General features: G+C 35.8%; 1 protein-coding gene and 1 pseudogene across 2 annotated transcripts; both read right to left on the bottom strand.

The window, feature by feature from the left end:
* Nucleotides 1-10,404: 10,404 nt before the first annotated feature.
* On the bottom strand, nucleotides 10,405-19,188 carry LOC143550310 (DNA repair protein REV1-like; annotated as a pseudogene). Its single transcript, XR_013138304.1, has 22 exons — nucleotides 18,799-19,188; nucleotides 18,419-18,563; nucleotides 18,212-18,327; nucleotides 18,035-18,111; nucleotides 17,517-17,941; nucleotides 16,829-16,969; nucleotides 15,971-16,103; nucleotides 15,801-15,888; nucleotides 15,668-15,718; nucleotides 15,362-15,565; nucleotides 15,062-15,181; nucleotides 14,816-14,908; nucleotides 14,591-14,650; nucleotides 14,418-14,504; nucleotides 14,202-14,282; nucleotides 14,047-14,119; nucleotides 13,912-13,980; nucleotides 13,667-13,735; nucleotides 13,328-13,579; nucleotides 11,961-12,486; nucleotides 11,734-11,794; nucleotides 10,405-11,519 (listed from the first exon to the last, which is right to left on the bottom strand). The product of XR_013138304.1 is annotated as a DNA repair protein REV1-like (transcript).
* A 1,195-nt stretch (nucleotides 19,189-20,383) lies between these two features.
* On the bottom strand, nucleotides 20,384-24,895 carry LOC143550308 (uncharacterized). The gene is made up of 5 exons (XM_077040983.1): nucleotides 24,637-24,895; nucleotides 24,355-24,510; nucleotides 24,142-24,210; nucleotides 22,453-22,563; nucleotides 20,384-20,631 (listed from the first exon to the last, which is right to left on the bottom strand). Exons 1-5 carry the CDS (start codon nucleotides 24,880-24,882, stop codon nucleotides 20,467-20,469), a joined length of 747 nt encoding a protein of 248 aa, XP_076897098.1. The 5' UTR covers nucleotides 24,883-24,895; the 3' UTR covers nucleotides 20,384-20,466.
* Between the last annotated feature and the right edge of the window lie 2,623 nt (nucleotides 24,896-27,518).

Here is a 27,518-nt window from a genome sequence, read left to right as displayed (position 1 = left end):
TGTCGACTCTACAGGTGCGTAGGGTTATTTTGGCCTCTTTTTTTTTATCATCTTTTCCTAACTGTTTTTTGTTTTTACAGTGTCGGATTCCAATGAGGTGTATGTTCCACGGTGGAACATCCGCCGGGGAACAACCCTTCTGAAGGCTGTGGACTGCGTCGAGTGGGCGTGTCACGCGGCCCCAAGTGGCGCGTTGGGGGAAGCCATGTCTAGCTACCAGGAGGGTAGGCTGACAAATGAGCTTCGGATTCTCCTTGCCCGGATGCAGCCGCGCGTCGAGTTGCTTTGTCGTGAAAACGACAAGTTAAAGGCGACGCGTATCCAAGAAGTGGCTCAGGCGCGGGCCATCCGGGAGGAGAACAGGAGACTTTCCGCCGTTGCTGCGGAGAAGGAAAAGGCCTTCAAGGCCCTCGAGGTTGAAGTTCAGGCCCGTCTCGAGGCTCGTTCCAATGCTACTCAAGCTGTTAACGAACAGGTTATGTTGGCTAAGGAAACTGCGCGGAACGCGACCGAGAGGGCCACCAAAGCTGAAGCTGTTGCTGAGCCTCTGCGCGCTGATAATGAGGAGCTTAAAGCCAAACTAGAGAGGCTTCAGCAGGCTCATGATGCCTTGGCCATGGAAGACGCCAAGAAGCTCCAAGAGATCTTGGACCAGAGGGGTATGCTTGACCACACTGAGCGTAAGCTAAAGGGCGTTGAAGAGGCTGCTGCTAAGGAAGTGTTGCTTGCCAACCTTAACAAAAATGAAGCCGAACGCGCCCGTAACCAAGCTCAAGCTGCCCTCCAGGAGGCTCTGATCACCAAGGAATGGCTTCTACGAGAAGCGTTGTCGCAGGTATGCGTAGCTTCATAATATCTTTACGCTTTTCTTTGTACTTAGAAAAGGTTTTGATACTTTGTATTTTTTTCTTGTAGGTTGTGCATCGGATCTTCACGAACACATCTTATGACGATGCCATGAGCGCAGCCCTCAACGCTTCCCATGAGGATGGGGAAAAAGCTGGTTTCTTGCTTGGTTTGGGGTTTATTGAGAAGGGCATCCCGCCTTCCAACTTCCCTCTTTATGACGTGGACACTGAAGCTGCCTATGACCAAGCAGTGAACCAGTATGCTGCCTTCCCGCATCCGGTGGTGGAGAAGGTGAACGAAATTGCTGCTGCTGATGATGGGCTAACCATTCTCAAGACTTTCCTTGATCCGCCACAGCCAACTGATGGTGCGGGTACAAGTGGGCTTGGAGGGAGTGGTCCTGAAGTTTGAACCTTGAGATCCCTTCCCACCGTTAGGATATATTTATATTTCTGTAGGCGGGTAGATACCCGGCCATTGTAATGTTTGAATTTTTTATGAAATATAAATGTTTGTGCGGGTAGGACCGCCAATTTCACTGGATGACTTGCTTTATAAACGTTATATGACTTGCTCATGCATATTATAGCTTAATTTGGCACTTGTTTTGCCGCATAAACAATATATGATTCGCTCGTGCATACTTTAGTTTAACTTAGCAATTTTCCAAGTGTTTTGAATAAGTTAACCGTTCGACGCGCGGTTGTCAATAGGTTAGTGTTCAGTTTCCTCTATCATGATTGTGCGGGTAGGACCGTCACTTTCATTTAGTGGGATGACCAATCTTCACCTATAACTGACCTGCGTGAAGGTTTGCCGTTTTTTGTGTTTATGCGGGTTTTGCCGCTGTCCACACGCAACGACTTCCCCACTTATTTATGCGGTGAATACCGACATATCAGTGTTTTGAATAAGTTAAACCTTTCGACGCGGTTGTCAATAGGTGAATGTTCAGTTTCCTCTATCATGATTGTGCGTGTAGGACCGTCACTTTCATTTAGTGGGATGACCAAACTTTACCTATAACTGACCTGCGTGAAGGTTGTCCTCATCTCTTGCAATTTTTTTCCGTTTTTTGTGTTTATGCGGGTTTTGCCGCCGTCCACACGCAACGACTTCCTTTCACAGTTATTTATGCGGTGAATACCGGCATATCAGTGTGGAAAGTTCATAAGTATAAATGTAAGACCATCAGCGTCAATGTGATAAGGAGAATCATTTCCATTAGAAGTGGCTATGGGCCTTTTCTTTACAAGTTTGGAATTGATCTACATGCAACATGTGTAATTGAACTCCCATGTTCTTGGGATGGGGGTGTCATCGAGCCTTTCGAGCCGATATTCACCTGGTTCGGAATCTCGTTGTTTACGCAGTATGTAGTCTCCAACATTGAAGCTGCAGTTTCATTCGTGTTTTCCCCAACTAGGGATGATTGTTTACTGCACTTGCCCCGGCTTGGGTAACCGGGGTAGTGTTCGTAAAATTTACTGCACTTGCCCCGGCTTGAATAACCGGGGTAGTGTTCGTAAAATTTGTGTACTCGCCGGTGTTCCTCCTAGTAGCTGGGGTTGTGATTACCGGGGTTTCTTGATCACTCGCTGGCCTCGGGACCGGAGTAACGTTAACCATCTTTCCAGAAGTTTTGAAAAAACTGAGAATAAGTTCTAGCTTTTATGCACGGATGGCGCCAATGAAGAAACACTAATCGACCCCGGCAGATTACGGATAATCTGGAGGTTAAATAGATGTTTCCTACGAGGGTTAGGTCCGGCAAGATGGTTATTCTTCTGATGACCTGCAAAACAGACACCGTGAGCTCGTCACTAAGAAGGGGGGGGGTACCTCCTTGTGACCACCCTCCGGCGTGAGAATCAGACTAGATTGCTCTTGAATATAAGTGTATATTAAGAGAAATAGCTAGAGAGAAGATGATGATACCGTTCCAAGGTGTTGGAGTATTTATAGCCGAAGGTAGGTGTCCAAGAAGGTACAGCCGGCTGTATAATATTCCTTTTCTACCAACTGTGGGCTACGCACGTGCCGTGCTGGTGGTTGGTGGGTAGGCAGCGGCTGATAGTGACATGGCCGGCTGTGTACTATTCCTTTTCCACCAACTGCAGGCTATGTACATGCCACGACAAGGGTTGGTGAGTAGGCAACGGCTGATAGTGACATTAAGTACTAGAGCGTGCTGCTCGTCGTACTGTTGTCAGTGAGCTGTCGTAGCTTTGGTCAGATCTTTTGTCCATACCTTGGCAGGTATAGTACAAAAGATCCTCCAGTAGCGTACGGACTGGCTCATTTGGGCGGGAGTTTTCCCGGCTTTGGGCGGGAGTATTCCCGGCTTGCTCATTCCCTCTTCAGGTGACATTACTGAATTATTTGAGAGTTAGTGCCTTGTGCGTGTAGCCTTGCTGTGCGGGTAGCCTTCCCTGATGGCTAGTATCCGTAGCTGCGGGAACAGGCGGAGTACGTCACCATTGGGAGGCTTTTCCTGCGGGAACAGCTTGCGTACTGCGCGTAAGGACGTCGCGTCTCTGAGCATGGTTGGTCCTGCGGATCCAGTTGGTCTTTGCGCAGACGTCCCTCTAAGGTGAGTCTTGCGAGTTCAACTGCGCAGACGTCCCTCTTCGAGGTGAGTCTTGCGGGTCCAACTGCGCAGACGTCCCTGTTTAAGGTGAGTCTTGCGGGTCTAACCGCGCAAACGTCCCTGTTCAAGGTGAGTCTTGCGGGTCCAACTGGGCTCTGCTAGGACCTACCTCTTCAGTTAATCATCAGTGTTGTAGGTAAACGGCAACTTATAGTGAAAGTAGTCTAGCTCCCTTTGTTGCTCTTGGAAATTTTAGTAAAAAGGTACTCTAGCTACCAGCTAAAAAGGCTATCCTACGCTTCTTATTTTCAATTTAGTTAATAAATTTATTATAAAACTGTAATTTTGGTAAATGAGCGAGTCGGGTTGGTAATAGGTTAAAACAGGTTTTGGTAATAACAAGTTATGCTATTATTTTGATTTGCTTAAAGGCAAGTTATAATAAAAAATTTAGATGTGTTAAATATGAGAAAAAAATATTAAAATAATTTCACTCACTAGAATTGTTTTTATAATTGCATATGGATTGGCGGTGGCAACACCAATGAGTAATGGTGATAACGTCGACAATAATCATGTTCACGTCAACTTGTAGGTGGTAGCGGGCTAGCGGCAATGGTGATGGTGGTAGCGTCGGTGGTGAGTGGTGACCGTGGCTAATTTTCGATACCTCAAAGGTGTTGGATAAGTTTCAATACTCCCTCTCAACACTTGCACTCCTCGTGTTCATCCTTTGGGAGAAACTTACTATTTTCGGTCAGCACATCCGCAACTTGATTATTTGTGTCAACATGCTTAAGATCAATTTCTCTACTTAACACCTTCTCCCTGACAAAATGACAGTGTACCTATACGTAAAGAAGAATAAAAGCGTGATTAATATTTGCAATTAAATGCAAATAATAAAGTGGGCCGTCAAGTTAGTAAATCACGTGGGCTCCAATAAATCAAGAATATGATGTTGGGCTGAAAAGTAAATGAAGTGTTGGGCCATCACAATCCGGCATGAAGAACAAAATAGGTAGATCGCACAATGAAAAATGAATTATATAAACAAACTAGATCAATATGGACTATGGAGCAAACACGACTATGGAAACAAGCTAGCTAGTAAAATTTATAAGAATCATTATAATTTTTGTACTTGATATACTTAGCAGTGGCGAAGTTTGGGCTTAGACACGGGGTGACCGAAGTCAGGGACTCAGAACTTTCCGGGCCGTCGATTCGGTTTGTGTCGGTGATTCAGGTCTGGTCGGATCAAACAATATGATATTTATATTTATATATCTATTTTTTCTTCATTTATTCAAACGATTGTTCTTATAATAAAAAAACAAAAGAATTTTTGAACCAATAAAGACCTAAAACATTCATGATTATGCGAGAAAAATGGTGAGTAGGATAAGCAAATTCGGTATGGGTACCGAATAGATACCAAAGTTTTGAGTTTCGGTACCGGTATTTCCCAAATTTTACCATCAATACCGGTACCGAACCGAATATTTGGTATCGATACCAGTACAAAAAATTTATGATTTTCGGGATCAGGATTTCGGTGCTGGTACCGATCTCATCCCTAAGGGCGAGTACCTAGAAGAAGAATTTCAAAGACCTAAAATATATATAAAAACAAATGTTTTACTATTCGACTATTATTTTGCTATTTTTGTTTATAAATAAGTGAATGCAAAAGGGCATCATCAAATAACTGAATGTGAATCCTATATATTTCCGGTGTCGGCCGTCTACCTTTCCATTCGTGTTTGTTTGGTAGGAATACTTTGATGTAGCTAAGGGTCATTTTAGTGTTCCCCTAGCTCATTATTTGACTCCACTTAGTCGGTACCTTTTAAAAAAAGAAAAGAAAAAAAAAAACTCTTTATCCCTAGTGAGTTTTTTAGACCTTTCATCGCTTTTGCTTTCATTATCAATCATATGAATGAATGGATCACGTCAAACTTTCTTTAAATGGATACTAGAGCAATAGCTGTTTTTAGAAATATTGGCCAGAAGAGAACTTGTATTAAAATATTAAGTGCAAAATGTTAAAAGCAACATATAATTTGTCACGGTGTGGGATTCGCTTATCACAAAAAATCTTCATACTGATTTCTGTTTCCTGCAATTATATGTATGTTGTTCTTTTCTCCTTTTTATGAATTAATTTTGTTTTTAATCCAAACCATAATGATAGTTCTTGCATTATCTACTTTATCAAAAATACGACAAATATAAACTGAACATACATGATTTATTTTACAAAGTCATTATAAAACGTGTATGATGTTTCCAGAACGCGACATGCGTCCTTGAGCGATGAGTAAGTTTGTTTTATCCATAATTAATTACGTACAAATATTATATAAATTGCAAGCAAATTACGCAACATATATAAATTAACAGGCAAAGTATTATGCAGTATATAAACAACTACACAATATAATAGGGACCGAGGCTCTGAAGGCTTTACAACTTTCTGTAGGACATGGTCACGATTTTATTAAACAATATTAATAAAACAAATAAATAATCTCTTTATACAATTTGGGAAATTGTAGTACATATACCGTATACAAATCCAAACGAGAGTAATACGAATTATAACATATATACAAATATTGATTCATACCGAGAACCTTAATTTATGCTCCAATAGCTAATTCTTGAACATCCTTCAACGAGTTAATGTCGGACCGAAGTCGCGTTGGACTGGGACCGCGCACATATCATCTAGCTTGTGTTGACCGATACCCGAGCCTCACCTTCGAGTCATGTCTTCTTGCATCCCCCTTTGCTTGGTGAACCCATCTTGATCACCCGAAAACATCTACACCTTTCTAGCTGCAAAACTGAACAAAGTGTGGTTCCCGGTTGTGGCTGAGGATTTCTGTTAAACAGAGGTCCCTTGAAACAGATTTCGGTCCACTTCCGCAAGCCTGTCTGCTTCCCAGGGTACAACAGCCGAAACAGTATGTACTGCCGGGATTACCCTAGCACCCGAACTGTATTTGTGACGAGAGATCGAGATCGAAAGAGAGTTGGAACTGAGAACATGTATCATCGGCAGGGAGCCGTTTGGTTTCATGTGCATTGTAACGAGCTGGTTAGGTTGTGTGTACAATCGGGTCGTGAGTGATCTAGTTGTTAGTGTGTCGGTGTCTCAAAAATGCTCACCCGACCTTTCTATATATAGTTGGTTAGGTGATGAGTCACCATGACACGTGTCGCGTCCAGAGTCACCCACACGACACTTGTCACATGAGCTAGTAATGTGATGACACATGTCCCATAGGTGTCACACATGCAACAACATCATATGCATGCACGACATGTGTCTTGTGACTCACCAATTAGTTCGACACTTGTCACCCACTAGCTTAGATCACGACACTTGTTATATGACTCGGTCGAGACACACAAAAATACTAAGGCAGCTCTCAACCGTTCTACCAATATGAGACAAACCCATTTCCCTTTTTACCAATGTTCAAGTTCTCAACTACACACTTTAGAGTATCGATATCGCGTTCATCTCTACTCTTTGGACATACTAATAATTAATTTATTAGTAACAAATACTAATAAATATTATTTGTCCACAAATTTCCAACACTTTCTTCGGTTAGGAAATAGCGTAGATGGGTCAGTCTGAAACTGAAGTCATTGGTGCTTTGCACAAGGGTAAGCACGCCATAAAGACCATTAATTGGTACCTATCATATATAGAGTTGAGTCATTTTGTGGGCTTAAATTCCTTTCCCCATAGTTTATATATAGAGTTGAGTCATTTTGTGGGCTTAAATTCCTTTCCCCACAGTTTATATGGAATGTATATAATAGACATATGTTTATAATTATACACTCTGTAAAATCTATGTTTATAATAATATTATATTCAAATTAAAGAGAATAAAACGTCTTATTCTAAATGTTGGAACTAAATAAAATTTCAACAACGGTGAAAGTTTAAGGGACATCAAGATTTTGTTAATCATTCTTGTTTAGCCCCAAACATGTTTTGGACAAGTGTTTTGGAAACATGATGTTATGGTTGACTGTTTTAAATTTAAGTTGTAATGAACTGGATGCTTGCTAATTATGGAATCTATATGGCTTCCGTTGTATAAGTATTATGAATATTAATTTGGTCGCTAATTGCCCGGGGACCCACCACCTATGGGGCGGGGTGTGACAGACCCATCATTGAACCAAATCTTACCGACAATGTACGTATTCATTCATTTCCGAGAACAAGGATCACTCAGGGACGGCTCCGAGAAAGAAAAAAAAGTTGTTTCAACCTGATTGAGCAAAATGTTACATTTTCTTTCCGTTGTTCGTGTTTACTTGTCCCTTGATCCATTTTTCATTAGCCTTTACTCACTCCTTAGACTTCAAATGCCAATTGCGTCCTCAAACGGCATGGTTTCGATATCAATCAACAAATTGCTCAATCAATGCCACTAATTGAAAGTATTTGTTAGGCACTGAATCAAGCAGTTTCTTCAGTCTTGAATATTAGAACCAAGACTTCTGAACTTTGACATGATCACGCCACTTATCTTGCGGAAGCTAGAAATCATCGATTGCATAATCTTCATTCATATGGAGTGATTAATCCAACTCACTCCTTAGACTTCAAATACCGGATTTCTTGATCGTCCTAAATCTTCATTGCATCTTTGTACTTTGCCACTTGCAATAGTACACACATCCTCCAGAATAGCATTGAAGTTGCATGCTACAGCTTGCTTCAGGTTTGATGGCGGTACATAGGCATTCGTCACAACCTCCATCTTGTTTTCTCAAGAAGTGTAGTTCGATAGGTTTAACTAGTTGGCTGTTCTGACTATCTTGAATTAACTTCTTGTTCTTCTGGCTTGGACGATCCATTTGGTTGAAGTCGACGTCATCATGTTTAGCCGTAAACACTTTGGCCGAACCAATCTCCTTGGCTCTGATACCATGTCAAGTTCTTAAATCGATAATGATCACACACACAGTTTTGAGTTTAACTCACCTCAACTCGTCTGAATAATATCAAATAGCAAAATAAAATGCTCTAAATCTAGTCCTACATCTATATTTAAACTATTGTTAGCCAAGTTAACCTATCCTTTAATCTTGGAAACAATTTAAGAAATTAAGTACAAAACTGATCTATAAACATTGCCTTTTTGTCTTCCTGCTCATTGGTTTCTTTATTCTTGAACAAGTATTAAACCAACATCCATCTGCCACTTTCAATATTGATGTCAAAATAGTATAGGTTAGCATAACTAATTGGTTGTTCGCACCGGGCCATAACTTAGAATCAGGCAATTGGATGACACAACCGATAATATTCTGATCACATATATGACCGAACCATAAACAAGGAGTCAAGCCTTTCGCCTATCCAGACTATAGATGTAAAATGTATCCCGTTACATATCTAGGGCTTCAAATTTAATGTTACAACCCGACACAATTAAAAAGTAAGACGCATATACATAATGTTGTTTTAACAGCTAGATTAATATATATATATCCTTGTAAATAGGATTTAATTAATTAAGTTGTTGACACACACAAATATACCATCAAAATTACTATACATTATACAAGTAACCTCTCATAGCTCATACATATATGTCTATGGCAGCTTGGTTTTACAACTTGAGATTCAAGTCAGCTGAATCCAGATCACTGGCATCAAGTTGCTGAGTTGAAGAACAAGTTCCTCCCCAATTCAAGATCACCCGAGGTTCCGACAGTGGTCCATATCCGGATGCATTGTCAGCTGACGCTGTGGAAGTGGCATGGTCGGTATGGATGAAGTGCGAATGCCCGTGGACTGTGAATGTAGAGTATCTTTTTATTGCGTTTCTTTCTCTCCTGTGCGCGTTTTGATGTCCTCCTAATGCTTGTGAGTTGTGAAACTTTCTATTGCATAGCCTGCATGCATACATCCTCATGATAGGAGGCGTTGTCGGTTTTGATGGTGAATATAGTCTTAGACTAAGATCTAGCTCCCCATTTTCATGACCGTCTACGGCATACTCTCTGATATTATTCATCTCGGAATTGATTGAGGAATGAATAAAATGAGATAGAAATTAAATGATGTTCATATATATTGAGCAAGCACCGTAACAGTAAGTTAATTATAAATCAATAATGTGCTTCATCTTTTGATGTAGCTAAGGGTCATTTTATTGTTGCCCTACTTTTGAAGCTCATAATTTGTTTGATTCCCCTTGCTACCTGTATCTTCATTTCCTTATTATCGTCTAGTGCTTTTTCTAGATCCAACTATTCATCTTTTGTTTTGTTTTCACAAACTCCGGAACTTAATTAATTAATATATACTAGGTTATATGTCCGTGTAACACGTGGGTTGAAAAAAAAAAAGTTTAATATATATATACACAGGTTCTTAAAGACAATTGGTTTCACCCTCCACGTGCTTATTTTTAATCTTGTTTGTGATTTCATTTGTCTTTTGACATATGAATCCTATAACATGATTTCAAACTAAATCAAACGAAAATGGAAAATGTGTGATTAAAAAACAAAAAGAGACTTAAGACTTTGAATGTTGCCATAGTTAAGTTTAGCCCTAAGTTTCTAACTGAATATGAATGCAAAACGAAAGATATAAATATGAAACGTAAACATCACTCGATTTTAGCTAACATGAAATTCTTGGGTAGTTTAAACGAGTTAATCAGGTCACTTGCTGGTCGAAACTGCGAACACATTTACCTTAACGAGTCGTTTTTGTGTCAACCCGACATGTTTACTCTCTTGATTTTCTTTAATGTGTTTCATGAAACAACTTAAACTATTCGGATACTTATTATGCCTCAGTGTTTAATAATAAGTTGGGCATTAAGTTAAAAAGCTAGAGCGAGCCAGGCGATATTCCATAAAAAGGATATCGAGTGTTAAATGGCCCAATTCGTAATTTAGCAATGGTAATTTGATTTATACAGTATGAAAAGAGGTTGTCTTAACTGCTAACTGATAAGTACACACAAAAAACAGAAGTCCATCCTTCTTGATTTGTGAGATCTCAAGTATCCTATACTTGTCATTTTGTCTGCCAATTATGTCATACTTTTGCAATTTAGTAAGCATTATTATTATTATTTCTGTTGCATATTTTCAGTTTTTATATTTATATCTGCAAATGATAACTAAGTTTGTTTGCTTTAGTTTTCGTACTTTTAGTGGCCTTGAAAAGCAAACAGTGAGAATATTGTTTGTCTTTTTCAGTCGGTAGGATATCCTGAGGCTATTAAGCTAACTAGTTAAGTCCATGGCTTTTCAATATAAACATGAAACCCCACCTTTAGTCTGTAACATGTGGTGTTCTCGATTGTGTGGTAGCGAACATATATATTTGCAAAGGAAAGTGAGTTTTCCTGAGCCCGAGGGCTCGCTTTTGGCAACTGTTCGTTTTTGTTTCTTTCAAAATGGCCAAACATTTTTGGAAATGTTTGTCGTCTTATCAGTGTCAAATTATTCTAGCATAATTTGTAGGTACGCTTATCAACCTCTTCAGTCTTCACTAGAAGTGTGCAAACCAGTTATATAAACCGGTTCGGGTTGGAACTAAAGCGGTTCCTGGTAGCATAGACAAAACCAGTTCCAACCGAACATTCACAGTTGGCAGATTTATTTCAGCATTAAGTTAATGTTTTCCCGTTTAAGCACCTTGGGCTGCAAGCCTACAAGTCGGTGCTTACATGAATTTGTTAGTCTTGGGATCCTGTTTTTGATTTGTATAGAAAGAGGCTGCCAATATGGAAGTCAAAAACCTGCCTTTCAGTGGTCGGGTCACTCGATTAATTATGAGCACATCACATTGTGAAGTACATCCAGAATGGGAAAACTAATAAAGCCTAAGCAAAAATAAACTTTAACCTAACTAATTAGAAAAAAACTATTTATACCCTTGACATACTTTAAAAAGATTACTTTATATACACTTATCAGCTTTTAACAAAAAAGAAACAGACGTTTGTCATCTCAAATTACATTTTTAACCTTCGATGCGGAGAATTCCACCATACTTTTCGCTCACAGACGTCTGTTGTTCCATGCAAAAACAAAACAAAAATAAAAAGAATTACTTGTAAGAAAAGTTAAAAACTGCTTATGTAAACAAATTATTAATCAGATAAGCTGTATCAAAACACAATAAACAGAAAAACAGTTTTAATAATCAATCACAAACACCCCCCTCAAAGATCAATCCATTCTAATATATAATGTTTTAAGACATGCATATGGAAACCTATTACCTGAAGGTGTGGAAGGGTTGTGTTATACACTTCTAGCATAAGTTTAGATTTGCCACTCAGCCTGATGCAACAACCAATAAAGAAGAGATAAAACCATTAATTAAAATAATAATAATAATAATAATAATAATAATAATAAATTATAGTTCTTTGAAATGGTATATATGATATAAAAATTTAAAAGAACAAAAATCAGTCTTTTGTAAGAATATAGTTTAGATATATACCTTCTCAAAAGACGAAAACACGTGTGTATCTCCTCAAGGTCTGATTCTAACTTCAGATCCACATATTCTTTCAAAAGCTGACATAAGCAACTAATGACGTCATCACATTCAACGGTGCTTTCACCAACACATACCTCTTTTGCAGCAACACTTTTTAGCAATACTGAAGATAACCCGCGGGTCAGCCCAAACCCACTATACATATCTGAAAAAAACCGCAGTATCTGAAAATCACTCGACTTAAATTTCTCAACCCATTGCGGTGGGTTCCCCATCCAAAGCTGGTGGCTAGAGCTATGGTCTGTTGGTTTGACCTGGTCAACAATATGGTCATGAGATGGTGTTTGTAGGTCCCGGTGGGCAGGAAGAAGGCCAGTTATGTCGTTTCTTATTTCTTCAGGGAGTTGTTGTAAAACGAATGGATCTATTTGACTCAATGATGATGGCATCATATCAATATTTTGTGAAGTTGAAGCAGCAGCAATGTTTTCTGATATTGTTTCTGGTTCTGTCTGCGGTCTAATGCCTATGAACATCAGCATACATGTTAGAAACTCAAAAGAAGGATGTGGCAACCGGAATAACTGTATATATTTTATACATCAATCTAAAAGTTCAAATTTCCATATATATCTTTCTAAATTTTCTAATATTATTACTATCATTTCAAAACACTAAAAGTATCATAGCTATTTAATCCATGATTAATTAAATAAATTAACTACCTGTAACTTAAGATTGTGTATTTGTGCTTCATTAAATAAATGAACAGAAAAAAAGAAAACGTTGATCATCTCAGCACAAGATGTTTTCTTTGCTTAATCAGTGAAGCAGTTGTAAGTCTTTTATTTGCTATCGGCAGAGTATATTTTTATTGTTTTGAAATGGTATATATGAAATTATGAAACTTTGAACTTTTCATACATAAGAAAGTGCCCCATTCCAGCCGATTTATTAATGATTTGGTCAATTCAGGTCAAGCTGTTGCCTCAAGCCGGTCAAAATAATAAAATCGAACTAAACAGCCAAAACTGAAACAGGTCTTCAACTTCTAACGGGTCGAAGGGGAAAATCAGGGGAGGCTCGGAGGGTGTGCGAGCCGCACCATCAGCCGGGGCACATAAGTTTCGGGGACACAAACTTTTTTATATATATTACATATATATGTTTTTTGGTGTTAAAAATAAGGTTATGTGCAATGGTTAAGGCCTACGGGCCTTTTTATTTTGGCTCGACCGAGGTATTTAAATTCTCGGAGACGGCCCTAGGGAAAATGGGTCAAAAGTTGCCTTTTGGGTAACTTTAGTGGGTTTATTATAACAAAACATAAACTTTCACTTTATTTAATATTGCATGTAAGAGTTTACCTTTAACATTTGCAGGCAAAGCAGAAGAAACACCAATACTTTCAGACTTGCGCTTTGAAATGAAATTCTTCAACTTCCCACCGTACAAATCATTTATTTCAGAAAATATTTCAGGAGGAAGACTCTCAAGAACATCAGAATCAAGATCACTTAAAGGTGGGACATCTGAACTGTGATTGGACAAAATGTTACCGATATCTGAATTACTTCTTGGCTGATGATGGTGGGGACCACTAATTTGCTCTTTTGAATCTACAATATGTACTCTGTTAACAACTTGTGGTCTAAAAAATATATCATTACAAACCAAAAAGGTACGAAATGTGTATTAAGAAGTACCTTTATTTTCCTTCTGTTTAGATGGTGAAGCAGATGCAAGCCAAGAGCGAATAGAGCTCTTTTCATTCCCTTCACAACCACATGATCAAAACAAACATAATATTATGCACCGTCCGCAAATATGAAAGATTTAGTGTCTTCTGGCATATATTAAATAACTTAAGTTTTGCCCATCAGTAATCAAATATGAAATTATAAGTCAATAATAGTCCGAATTCAGAAATCAGATGCTATTGCAAGAATACCTTGCTTAAAATTGTCTGCACTTTCAAGTTTTGTAACATGCAGGCCAATTCCACGTATCTCTTTAACATCTGCAAAAAGAGTTTATAAATATTAAACTGTGTTCTCCACAAATACTCTTAGACAAACTGTTTTACCAATATGAAGATGACTGAAGAGCTGTTTAGTTATCCTGTAAAGAACATCCACGTCATCAGTAGCCATCGGAACCTGATGAAATATTATTTCTTTCAACTCAGAATATATAGACCATATATTATTAAACAAATTAAAAAAGGAATCAAGTAGCTACTGTCGATGAATGACTTAGATTGTCACAGTCCCCATGGCCCATATACTTTACTGGCTCTGCATCACTCTTTCTTTTTTTAACCTACATTATCATGTTCATAAGTTTATAATCTCAAATAAGTATACATACGTACATATACATACGTAGACATGCATACACACACACACACACATATATATGACATTAATCCATCATAAAAAAACAACAGGAAACAACCTTAAGAGTAAAAGTCCGTCCGCGCACTCCACATCCATTTAGACGCAAAGATACCTCCTTACATAGGCTCAGGAGAAAAACTTGGCTCTAAAATCACAAAATGTTAATAATAAAAATGATTTCTTTATTTCTTTCTTTTTAATCAATTTCTCCTTAAGAGTTATCTTACTAACATCTTTAGTGTCTTTGAACCTTACACCCCAATTTACATCAGCGCCTACAGACTTGCTTTCCTGCATAAATAAACAAGTGTAAAAAGGATCCGCTTTAAAAAGGAATAATCAAGACATGTTTAGCTAACTTTCATAGTTACAAACAAAATGTTTAATAGGTACCTCTCAACACTTCAAATCTTTTAAAAAGATACCAAACTGTAAAAACAAGATTATTCGTAGTACCTGAATGATGCCAACGATACGGTTATCTATCCCCCTGGAGTAATTCCATAACATGTCACCAGTTTTCTGCCCAAAATCCTTTTGTAAAGAATCCTGAAAAGAGAGGGGGGGAACAAAAATTATATACGAACTGCAATGTATCTGTCTAATAAGACATACATATGTAGATAATAAGTTCAATATTACTAGCAGCTTATTTATAACTTTTCACATTAAAAAATTAAAATTGCAAAAACATATAAAAACCTTGGATATCATGCGTAACTCTCCACACATTTTAACATGTCTCCCTTTCAATTTCTCCTCTAAAGCACGACCAATACCTGGCAGTGCCTTAACTGGAAGTTCCTTTAGAAAATCATCCAGCTGAAACAAAAACGCAGATTAATATTAACCAATTACTTGACAGTTGTTCAAACTTTATGAAGTTTAAATAAATAGAAACCAGACATTATCATTAAACCAGTTGACTTGAAGCTTGCTCGATTCAATGATAAGGGTAAGTATAAAATCGAAAAATTAGTAAACCTATAACTACATGTTTACCTTTTCAGGAGGAAGGTAACATTGACCATTTGGTTTGGCACTTCTGGTAGCCAATCGGGCCATGAGAATATTGTTTGATATTCCCACACTCGCGGTGCATCTTGTGGTATCAAATATTTCTTTTCTTATCAATGAAGCTAAAACTTGAGGATCATCGACATCTAAATCTGTAATATCTAAAATTGCTTCATCACAACTCATAGCCTGCATCCAGCAGCAAAGATAAATTCAAAAAATATATAACAAATATACGAAATACAAAATAAAATAAACCGATCTCCAATATTATATAATCAAGAGGTAAACCTGCACTTTGTTGCAGTGCTTATGTAATATGCCATAGAACTGATCAGCCACCTGAAATACATGTAATTAATGTATTCAGAACATAAACAAAGATATTAATAATAAATTGTAAAAGGGACATTGATAAACAAACCTCTTCATAAGCTTCAAGTCATACGGGACAATAACAAGGTGAGGACAACATGCTTTAGCATCTCTAACAAAGATTCCTGCCCTAACGCCTACAAATACACAAGGCACCACTTAGGGTTCATAAAACTAGCAGTTAGATGAAATAAGTTAACTAACCAAAAAATAACTAACCATGATCTCGTGCAGGGTAGTTGGCTGATGATATTTCAGAAGTACCACGAGGATTATCAGAATGACAAACAGCAACTGGTTTATCCCATAATTCAGGGCGGTTCCTGATTACAACTGATACAAAAAAACAATCCTGGAAAGTAATATTGTTATTACATATATAAAACTTTTGAATAAATCCTTCTATTTAGCATGATAGTTGTAATATTGCTACAAAGTTAATGTCTGGATAAAATAGAACAAACTGCACGAAATAGAAAACAAATTTGCGTTTTTCCCCGATTTTAGCAATCAGCGTCAAATTAGAAACAAAAAAGAAACCAGCCTCATTTTACTCAACTTTACATGCAAAATATTGATGTGGAACTGATTGGCGTCATGCCAGCCGCCAACAGGTCAAAAAATCAACATATATACAAGAAAATTTGTATTTTCCTTAAAAATTATATCTGAAAGAAACAGCAGATGTCACATTCAGTGGGCATATATATACACACCTTAAAATGACAAATAAGATGCCAAGCAGTTTTTGAAATAAAAGCAAAAATTTAGCAAAAAGATGGCATGCAACTCGTTGAACATATATACACTAAATTGACAAATAAGATGCCACGTCAGCACTCTTTGAAAACCAGCAAAAAAATGACATGCAACAAGCTAAACAGGTCATTCGTTGCTACAATCAGTAAAATGTAACAATTAAAATAGTTACACAATTGTAAGTTGGTTTCTATTTTGCCCCTAATTTAAAGTTGGTTGGTAAAAGTGAGAAAAAATGTGAAGTTTACTTCTATTTCGTGCAGTTTATCAGATTAAATATTGAGTAACCCACCCTACACGTAAAGAGAGTTGAAATACCATGTCGATATGAAGAATTGTATTTCTTTGACATGTAGATGAAGCACTGATGGAGCTTGAAGGTCTAAACTCATCAGATGAATTACGAAAGCGTTTGCGGTACCGATTTCTCCAAGTACCAATAAAGTGTAGCCTAGAGTTCTGCACCATAAAGAAAAAACAATAAGAATAACAAGTGTAAAAACACAACTAAAGATTAAATATGAAAATATAACATATAGTTATGTATTATGTACACTTCATTTCTTCTATTTTTGCTTCACTAACTTTCATTTTGCTAAGAAAATGTATTTGAAGCATGCCAGAGTGCCAGACGCCCAGACGCCACATTAGTTGACACATGCAAAAACATGGTTATGCATGAAAGTATTCACACGTTTGACCATCTCCTCTAAAGAAAATTATATTTAAAAAATTAATGTCCCTTCAAATGCCACATGGCTTATACATATATACACTGTAATGACCAATAAGATATCGCATCAACAATTTTGGAAAAATTAAGATAATAAAATGCAATTTGTTGCCAAAACCATTAATAAAATTTATAAGTTGGTTGCTAAAGTTCAAGAAAAAGTTTAGGGTTTGCTTCTATTACATTTAGTTTTTTTCTTAATAAATTGGAAATCAGGTATAACAAAAGATAAAAAAAATTCTAATGAATCTAATATCATATCACCCTCCTCACCTTGAAGTAAGTCTCTACAAAATTTGGATCAAAAGATGTTGATTCGCCCTTGTTAGTAGAACCTGAAATCACCGATAAAGATTCTGTAGTATTTTGAATATCTGAGTAACAGCTGGCGTCATTTGTTTCAACAACATTGTTTTCAGATTTATTACTGCAAGTTGGCTCCTCATCTTTTGCTTCATCACATATATCATGCTCAAATAATTCAAGTTCTTGATTGGGTTGTTTTATATCTTCAAGTTCTTGATTGGGTTGTTTTATATCTTCTGCAGAGTCACCTACTTCAGAAATAATAATATCTGAAGTCATAGGAGCATTTGCAAGATCACACGGTACCGGGTTGCTTCTCAAACCTAGAAAAGTTGACAACTTTGGTTGGTTGTTAGCTTCACTAGCTACCTGGTCAAGTTGGTAAGGAACCCCTACACGTTAAAAACGAAAGACAGTGTACCTTAAAATAGCTAATAATGTGTTACTTTATGACATTTGCGTTTAAGATAACTAGTAGAACTTACAGTTTAACAGTTTAACAGCTGCAACAGAATCCAACACCCATGTAGGTTTCACTACTGGAAGCCCACGACTAAAAGACCTATAACATTTATCACCAATAATAACCATATGCTTTCAGAAAATATAACAAAGATGTTTATAAAAAATTACAGAATAAGCTTATTAGATAAGGTGTGGACCTCAAATTCTTGAGTTTGCTGTTGGGAAGATTACTACAAATTATATGAGTAACGCGCTGCCTTGAAAAATAATTTTCAAACCTTCCTCCATGCTTTAACATGTAGCCACGCAACTCCTGAAAGTTTCCGGCTTTCACAATTAATGTCACACATAAATAAATAAATAAATAAATAAATAATAACAAAATTACTAAAACAAATGCAAACCTGACTAGAAGGGACCGTATATCCATCAACGAAAATAGCGACCCCGTGAAATACAGGCTTCTTAGCACCAGAGCCGCTATGAGAGGAGGTCGAAGCTTCAGCATCAAACTGCTCATGTAGCTTCCTGTTCTTCACTTGCATATAACTAAAGCCAAATAAAAAACAGTGTATGCTTATAAGCAGAAGTAGATAATCAGCTTATTGAAAACAACTTATAAATTTGTATCCACCAAATATAATTTTATAATTATATGAAATACAGGATTCTATAATCTTAGGTCAATTGTTTTCAAAATCCACCAAATCAATTTAAAACTATATGAAATACAGGATTCTAATTAGTGTAATTAAGGAGGATGAGATGATAATAATTTAAGAACCTGCCGAAATCGGTGAACGGTGAACTACGAAACGATGAATGAGAGGATGATCGAGAATTGGAACCCCAGGCCATGCCTAGGGTTTTCTGTCCACCGTCTATTTTCTTCTTCTTCTTATTGTTATTATTATTATTATTATTATTATTATTATTATTATTATTATTGGCACTGTTTGTTGAATTGAAGCTTCTCTTGGAAGCTGATGATTTTGCAGCAGCAGCAGCAGAATCCAAACTCATTTTTAATAATTTTGGCGCGCTTGCAGTCTGTTGTATTATCGATTTGATCTTCTTCCCCTTTTCGGATTTTACTTGAGTCGGTCCCTCCCTAATAACTGACCAAGTCAAATAGCATTTTTTTTAACAGTTTTTAAGTTCAGTTTTTTCGGTTTGATTATCTTTTCCTTTCCGGCTTCGTTTTGAATCGAAGGCGAGGTTTTTTAACGAGAAGGGTGTTCATCGGTTTTAGTTTCGGGGTTTCTGTGGTTGCTTGGTTCGGTTTTCTCTTTTTTATAACAGGTTAAATGTATGAGTTTATGTTACCAGGTTTAACTGAATTGAAATTATTAAAACCAAAAGAGCGGATTCGTCTCACAAAACCTAATTTGACATGGCAGGTTTGAGTTAAAACCGTTTGTGATTTTGTTATACTTACGTGGCAAGGATAGTACATGACAAAAGGAATGTTTTATTTTCTCCGATATGATTAAAGATATCACCATCGAAGAATCCACACCATGCAATTGTGACATATTGGCATCGAATGTTTGATTCCCTGTATATACACATCGTTATCAGCTAAATCATTCATTCACTCACTTGTCGATAGTCAACTTTTCATCATTTATTTTGTCTCGAGAAACCTAGTACTTATTCTCATATCAGATGGTGGTCATAGAAAGAACCCATTTTATGGTGAGGCTAACAACATCTAGTTTGTAGGTTTAAGATGATTACAAATGTTTGTCCAAAGATAGAAGACAAGAAACTCATTTGTGGAAGCTATTATCAGAGATCAAGTCTTCATATGATAACTCTTTCTACATTAGAGCCATCCGTGCCCGGAGAAAATGGTTTATAAGTCAAGGTTCACCAAACGGATTGTTGTGGCTACGTTTCCAACCTAAATTAAGATGCATATCCGCATTGGCCTATATGATATGGACCGACATATCCAAATGATCGCCTTAACACATTCATCGTGACAAGGAGAAGCGCGTGTGGTTCAACAACTTACCAATTGGCGGAATCACAAATTTTGAAGGCTTATAAATAATTCATGCACCATTTTAGTTAGCATAAGCGTCACACAAAAGACATAACCGAGGTTTTAAACATAAGACGACACTACAATGAGTCGGTATAAACCTTTATCACGCGGTTCAACAGGGAATGCTTACAGATAGATAAATATTGCGATGCAAAACAATTATTAGTGCAATGGTGATGGTAAACTATCAAATCTTTCCTTTTTATATATATCAAAAGCTACTCAACATGACCATTCTCCAAAGGAGCCAGGCACCATTCACAACTACAAACCAAAAAGAATTTTCAAGCTACAACTTTCTTTAAGAAAAAAAAACATGATCTACAGTTACTCTCTGCTTTTCTGCAGTTAAGTCAGCCATTGTAGCATCAAAAAACTGGTTCATTTTGGTGGGTTCAGTCATTGGTGCATTGCTGAGGGACCATGACGATTGACCATGGCTGGTGACCACATATCAGCACCATTAGTTTCTGCCACTTGGAGGGTACACTCAACAGGGACCAGACATAGCCCTCGGGTCCGGAGATCCTTCTTCTTTTCCCCTACTCCACCTTCTTCTCCTTCCTGTTCAGATAATAGATCATCAACCGTATTTTATCTAAAACGAAACAAACTTTTAGAGATGAGCAAATGGTACCGGTACCAAGTTTTTTAAAAAATCGGGATGGGAAATTTGGGATCACTACCGATCGGTACCAGTACCAGTAATTTACTGAGCCTACAGTTCCGAACCGGTACCAAGTTTTTATGAAAATCGGGACCGGTACCAAGTTTTAGGGCAGGTATTTTTCTCCTTCATTGCTTTAAATCATATCATTTGAATTTTGGTGAATGAATTTTGGCCAATGGTCGTTAATATATATTGAAAGTTAATCTTGAAACGGTTCATCAAGAAAGTTGAAGGGGCTAAGTGAAAGAATTTAAGTAAGTTTATTTTGGTACGTTTATTTAGTATGGTAAGAATAAACTAGTTATTTAGTTTCCTAGAATGAGTTGTCTTGTTTTGCAAGTTGTTAGTTTAGTATAAATAGATGGTTATGGTTTATGTAATTTGTAAGAGTCGAGAATTATAATATAACAAGAAAAGAGTCGATCTTGGTTGAGATCAAATATTGTGTTGTGCTCTTGGGCCTGATTTCCAACAATTGGTATCAGAGCGGTTTGACAAGAAAGCGGTTTTGAGAGTCGTTTATGAGAAAGGGGTGCAGCCCCATTAGATGCGGTGCGGGCTGAGAAGAGAAGGAAAGTAAGAAGGTCATTTATGAGAAACGCGAACTCGTTTCTTGAAGAAGGTGAGTCAAGAACAAGTTTCTTGATGTATGAAAGAAGGTAGAAAGGCGGTCAAGAGTCAGATCTTGAAGAAAAAAAATCTGATTAGCAAATAGGTCAGTCAGATCAGCAAGTAGGTCTGTAGCAAGAAACCTGATTAGCAAGTGGGTCAGGAGCAAGAGAAACTGGTTAGCAAGTAGGCCGGAAACGGATTAGCAAGTTGGTCAGTAGAACGTTCAGCAAGAAAAGCAAGAAAACTGGTTAGCAAGTTGGCCAGAGCAAGTCTGGATCAAGTAAGTTTGGATCAAGTAATCTGATCATCTTATTAGAAGCAAGAGCAAGTAACCCAGTTTGGGTTATAGCAAGAACAAAATTAAATTCGCAAGAATTTAAGCAAGAGAAAGAAACTCGTTTTCGAGTTAAAGCAAGATCGTTAGCAAAAAAGAAAGAACAAAACAAGAAACCTCAAAGCAATAAAGTTTAGCAAGAATTCATTACAAGAAAGAAGTAAGAAAGAAAGATCTCAACAATAAGAATGAGCAAGAAGGGAAGAAAGAACGATAAGAAAGAACGTTAAGAGTGAAAGGAAGAGAACGTGTCGGTTTCAAGATTGAGGGAGAATATTGAAAGTTAATCTTGAAACGGTTCATCAAGAAAGTTGAAGGGGCTAAGTGAAAGAATTTAAGTAAGTTTATTTTGGTACGTTTATTTATTATGGTAAGAATAAACTAGTTATTTAGTTTCCTAGAATGAGTTGTCTTGTTTTGCAAGTTGTTAGTTTAGTATAAATAGATGGTTATGGTTTATGTAAGTTGTAAGAGTCAAGAATTATAATATAACAAGAAAAGAGTCGATCTTGGTTGAGATCAAATATTGTGTTCTTGGGCCTGATTTCCAACAATATAGCAAAAATGTAATACGGCTTTGATATTTGACTATTGATTATCAAAGTAGTTAAAACATCATGTTTGTGGTTGACGAGGTATGCTTAAAATGCGAAAAGAGACTAAGGACCACACAAAGCCAAAAAAAAAAAAGATTATAAAAATAAACAAATAAACAAGTAAGAAGATTTATAAACAAAAAGAGATATATAATTAGTAGAGTGACACTTACATTTTGGGCGGGCGGGAGACGATGCAAATACGGAGAGCACAAGACATGCACCTGTTCTTGAAGGAATTTTATATAGCCCATCGCCTCATGCAGAACAGATGCAGTGTCCGACTGTAATGCATGAGTTACAAAACACCAGTCAACACATTATTTCTAAAAAACATCAATTAACCCAAGCAGAGATCTACATACGAATCCACTTTAGAAATCGGAAGTGTTTAACAACTAAAACTAATCTTAAATTGTAGCTAAGGCCTAAGTGAAAAGAACCACACAATTTTGAGCGCACAAGCCTAATTGAAATTTAACTTTTGTAGAAAATAATGCACACTTTCATTTTGACCAACAAGTTTAATAAAAACAGCCTGTTCACCAAAAGGCTAAGATAGCAATTGACTTCGCATATTATTGACAACAAACCAGGCAAACATTTCTTAGACACGAGTTAGACAAGATTAAACCTTTTTAATCTTATATCACATGTTTTTGCCTTATAGGGATAGAGGTAAGGCTATTGGTGGGATATACTGAGTACGATGATGATGATGATGATGATGTTTTTGCCTTATAGGCCATTCAAGTTTTTCAAGCAATAAGAACATGAGATGTCCTATATCTAATCACATCTTTTGTGTGATTTGACTTTTTATGAGGACTATTAAAAGGTTAATTAAATGGCGTAAGTGCCATGTAAGACGTGTTAAGATTAATTGGTTGTATTCACTAAAATAATTTAATTTTAGTCCATGGCGTAAAAGCTACAAACATTTAGTGATTTTTTATCAATATTACGCAAAGATAAAGGCTATGCATATTATAAATTTTTGGTCAAAAATTTTTCTTTGTTATATTACTATCTATTTTAACTCTTCTAAAAAGGGGACAACAGAAGTTATTTATTTGTAATCTTTAATATAATTATGATATAATAATTATAAAGAAATCATCCTTTTATTAGACTATAAAAAGACTATTATAGTATTCTAAGTATTTATAACATGTTTTGGCCTCTGGTCAAACCGAAATACGTTTGAAAATGAAAACTAGTACAATACACAGATACAGACATACAGTGATATTTGACTTGTGGTCAAAGTAGACATTTGACGATTTTTACGAAGTCACTCAAACATCCATACTGTGGGGTCTGAACTTATCCCAAACCCCAATTACACACACATTCTCATGACGGTGTTTTATTAAACAATTAATATTAGTACAAATTTAGCCCAATTTTGCTTATCGAGATTTTATAATATAAACAATAATGCTCATTTTTACATTTACATGAGAAAAAAATTTTTATCCCCGGTGACCATCAAAATCATGAAAAAAATTAACACCTAGTGAGAAATATAAGAAAATCAAAACATTTATATTTTAACACTTTTAGAATTATTAATTAATATTGTTACTCATAAATGTACACAGGCGTGTCTAAGTTAACCAATTAATTAATCAGACTTGTTTTAGTATGCTATATTAACCCAAAACTTAATTATTTCGTGTCGTGTTGACATAACTTGCTAATGAACAACAAATACTTGTTTTATATTACTATTAAAATGCTTGAAAAATGAAAATAAAAGGTTAAGAGTATCATTGATCATGTTGAAAATATAATTATTATTTACATTAAATTGAAAATATTTATTGTCATTTATTATATAATGGTAAATAAAAACCAACCTTGCCGTAAGGTGACACCAACTGTTGAAGTGCTGCTATTCTTTCTCCTAGCTTCTCTTTCTTCTTCTTCTTCACCTACAATTTCCAAAACCATCAAAATAAAAAAAAAACAATTAAAAAAATTAAAGACAAATAAATAATTAATGTTGTTTTCGGTCAAGTTTTGAAATTAATTAATATAACAAAATATGCATATTAATGTTGAGATCAGACCTTTGCATGGCTAGCTGGAGGGGTAGTGTTTTCAGTCCTCATCTTTTTATTGCTCCGGCCGGTGGTCTTCACCGGCGGTACGGTGGCTAAACTAGTAGTTGGAACAACAACCGGTTGGTAGTAATCACACGGTTCACACCCCATGTTTTTTTTAATCTTAAAAAAAGACAAAAAAAAGTAAGAAAAAAACAAAAAATTAATGATAAAAAAACAAGTTACGTTAAATGACAAAACATTAATGAAATGAAAAGGTTATGATACAGTAATTGTAGTGATACTGACACTGGAATTAGATGAAAGTGAGATGGTGGTGTTGTTATTATTATCGCCGGTGGGTGTATCGAATGATAGCATTTTGGGTGTTTTTTTATCGGATGAAAATGTGAATATGTTGGTGGTGGTATTAGGTTGGTGGTGGTGGTGGTGATTGAGAGTGATGGTGTCTTGGGGTTCAAGGTCGGAAAATAGAAGGCGGGAGAAGGTTCCGGCGGTGGTGGGGTCAACGGTGGCATCCTCGTTTTGTGGCATTTTTTGAGAGTGATGGAGAGTGTGTTTTCAGTGTGATATATAAAGGTCTTTTTCAAGGTGAAAAAGCAATCCAAACACAATAATATAACATGTTTAGATTTTAGACTAGTGTGAATATGTCGATATATAATCATGGTTTAAGTTCAAAAAATAAAAAAAAATAAGAAGTTTGTTTTTTCTAGAAATGCTAGAGAAGAGGATATTTTGGTCCACTACTTTAATCACAAAAGCTTATTTAATTTAATTTTAAAAACTCACTTACATCTTCACCCATCTTCTACAACCATCATCACTCCACCGCCCACCGTCATCATCTCGCTGGAAAAGTTTTCGGAAAATTTCAACTAAATTTTTCTCCATAAAAGTTGTTGGAAAATTTCACCAAAAATTTTCGACGGAAAAGTTATCATAATTTTTGCAGCAAAATAGTCGGAATTTTTTAGCTGAAAAATTCACTGTGAAAATTTGCGAAAATTTCGCCTGAAAATAATTGTCTGAAAAGTCGTCGGAAAAAAAACAAATTATATAACACAATTTTGTAAACACATAGTTATTATAAAACATAATTTGTAAAAACCCACTTTCTTTTTATTTTTACATAATAATATGGTATTCATATAAAATATTAAAAATAAACACACGTTATTATGGTGATTTTATTTTTTATAAACATGTCGTATAAAAAAGTTATTGATGTTTTAATATGATGATGAAATTAACATGTGCATTGCATATGATGTGAGAAAGTCAATAAATGTGTTATCTCTACTATGTTTTTTCATCTTTATGTAACATTTGATTTCACCAATAAACTAATCTTAACTATTCATGTCCAAAATCAATGAGCTTGATTATTTCTTATCATTCCTAAAAAAACCGTAATTATTATATCCTTTGATTACTTTAGTATCTTAAAATAACATTTTGGTGTATAGAATATTTTAAATTTAAATAGATATGTCTACAATCTACATAGTTATTTAAAGAATTAATTATTAAAGAGTAAATTACAATTTTTGTTTGTTGTTATTTATTACTCAAATTATGGAATTTACCCTTTAGTTAGAAAAACTATTAATCAGTTTGGACGGTTGCTCAAAAAAGTCGACTTGGAAAGCTATCACGTTTTATATTTTTCAACTAACAAAGGTAGGGTTGTAAGCAAACTGAATATCGATTTGGAAAGCTATCACGTTTAACATCAATATACTCATATTCTCCTTCTGATCAAAAATCTTAAACTATAGTTTGAAATTCATAAAAAACTTAGCAGATCGGTAAGGTAGTTTTGTGTTCATTGGGGAACAATAAAACAACTAATTCGGGTTTGCCACTCGGCTCAGTAGCAAACCCATAAATTTTTCTCACATGAGTAATAAATTTTTGAGTCGGTACGATATATATAAATTCATTCCAGGTCGAGCGTTAGGGTCAGATCAGATCAAATCGGTATATAATTATTTATATGGGTCTGGTTCAGTTGTTTTGATTAGGCGGATCATATAAAAAATATATAAAACATAATTCCTACTTGCCTAATTGTATATAAACATAAATTTTTTTTTGGTCGATATACACCCATTTGACTAATTTTAAGTTACTAACTTTAAGCTAGACATTTATATAAATCAATATATGTGTGTAATGTTTTTGTATGGAAATAAGTTATAAAAATTACACGCGATCTATCAAATAGAAAGACGGTAAGTGAAACTAAATAAAATGCAAACAATAAAGAACCAAGAGAGTTTATATCTTTTAATACTAAATCAAACATAATAATATAAACTTTAGTTAGAGATTTCTTACTTGTTTTTTCTTTTGATAGATTTGCACAAATAAGATGGATGTTGATTTCTCGAATAATACCATTATGGAACACTTTCAAGCACAACGACCACTTTCAATACATTCAAGTATTTTCTATTAGCTTTCTAACTAGGCCATCAATAAATTCAAGTATTTTCTATAGCTTTTTAACTAGGCCATAAAATAAATTTAAGATGCCCATGTAACTATTAATAAAACTAGTTTTATCTCACCGTGTCACGTGGGTAATTGTGAATATATAATTTTTCATGTATGGTAATTTTAAGATCCGTATCATAAGGGTTTATTTACGTTTTTTATTTTAATCGTTTTGATATTTTATATTTTGTAGTGATTTGTCTTATTTTTAATTGTAGTTTTGTTTTGATTTAATACGCATATATTATTTTGTTACGTTCATTATATTTTTTATCGTTTGGGCTCTTTCAATAAAGATGTGTAGGTTTTTTAGATTTTAACGAATGAACATAAACGAGCACGAACATGTTGATTTTTAAACGAACGTGAACACAAATATTTCTCTTAAGAAAAATGGGCGGTTAATGTAGGTGACAATGGTGGATGATGCATCAGAGTGGAGGTTGATGATGGGGGGTGGTAATTTGAAGTTAACCGATCATGGAGAAGATAGATTGACGACAAATAATATGTAAAGGCTAGAAATAATAAAAGAGTTTCATAGATAAATAATATGTTATATCTTGTTTATGGCCTAACCTGGTTTTGGTGATACCCATGACCCTCTAAAATTATTGTTTGATGATTAAGAGATTATTTCACAAATAAATGAGATATTATAACTCGTT

The sequence above is a fragment of the Bidens hawaiensis genome, unplaced genomic scaffold (assembly GCF_021521415.1).
Source record: "Bidens hawaiensis isolate Kalapana, Puna unplaced genomic scaffold, B.hawaiensis_p1.1 tig00015997_1, whole genome shotgun sequence".
Classification (NCBI taxonomy): domain Eukaryota; kingdom Viridiplantae; phylum Streptophyta; class Magnoliopsida; order Asterales; family Asteraceae; genus Bidens; species Bidens hawaiensis.
This window is presented reverse-complemented; position numbering and strand designations above follow the sequence as displayed.

Excerpts from the sequence above, each read along its gene's own strand:
- LOC143550308 (XM_077040983.1), bottom strand. The coding sequence starts at position 24,882 with ATGCCACAAAACGAGGATGCCACCGTTGACCCCACCACCGCCGGAACC. Across the intron at positions 24,511-24,636 it reads CACTTTCATCTAATTCCAGT|ATTAAAAAAAACATGGGGTG; the intron begins GTCAGTATCACT and ends TCTTTTTTTAAG. Across the intron at positions 24,211-24,354 it reads CTCCAGCTAGCCATGCAAAG|AAGAAGAAGAAAGAGAAGCT; the intron begins GTCTGATCTCAA and ends TTGTAGGTGAAG.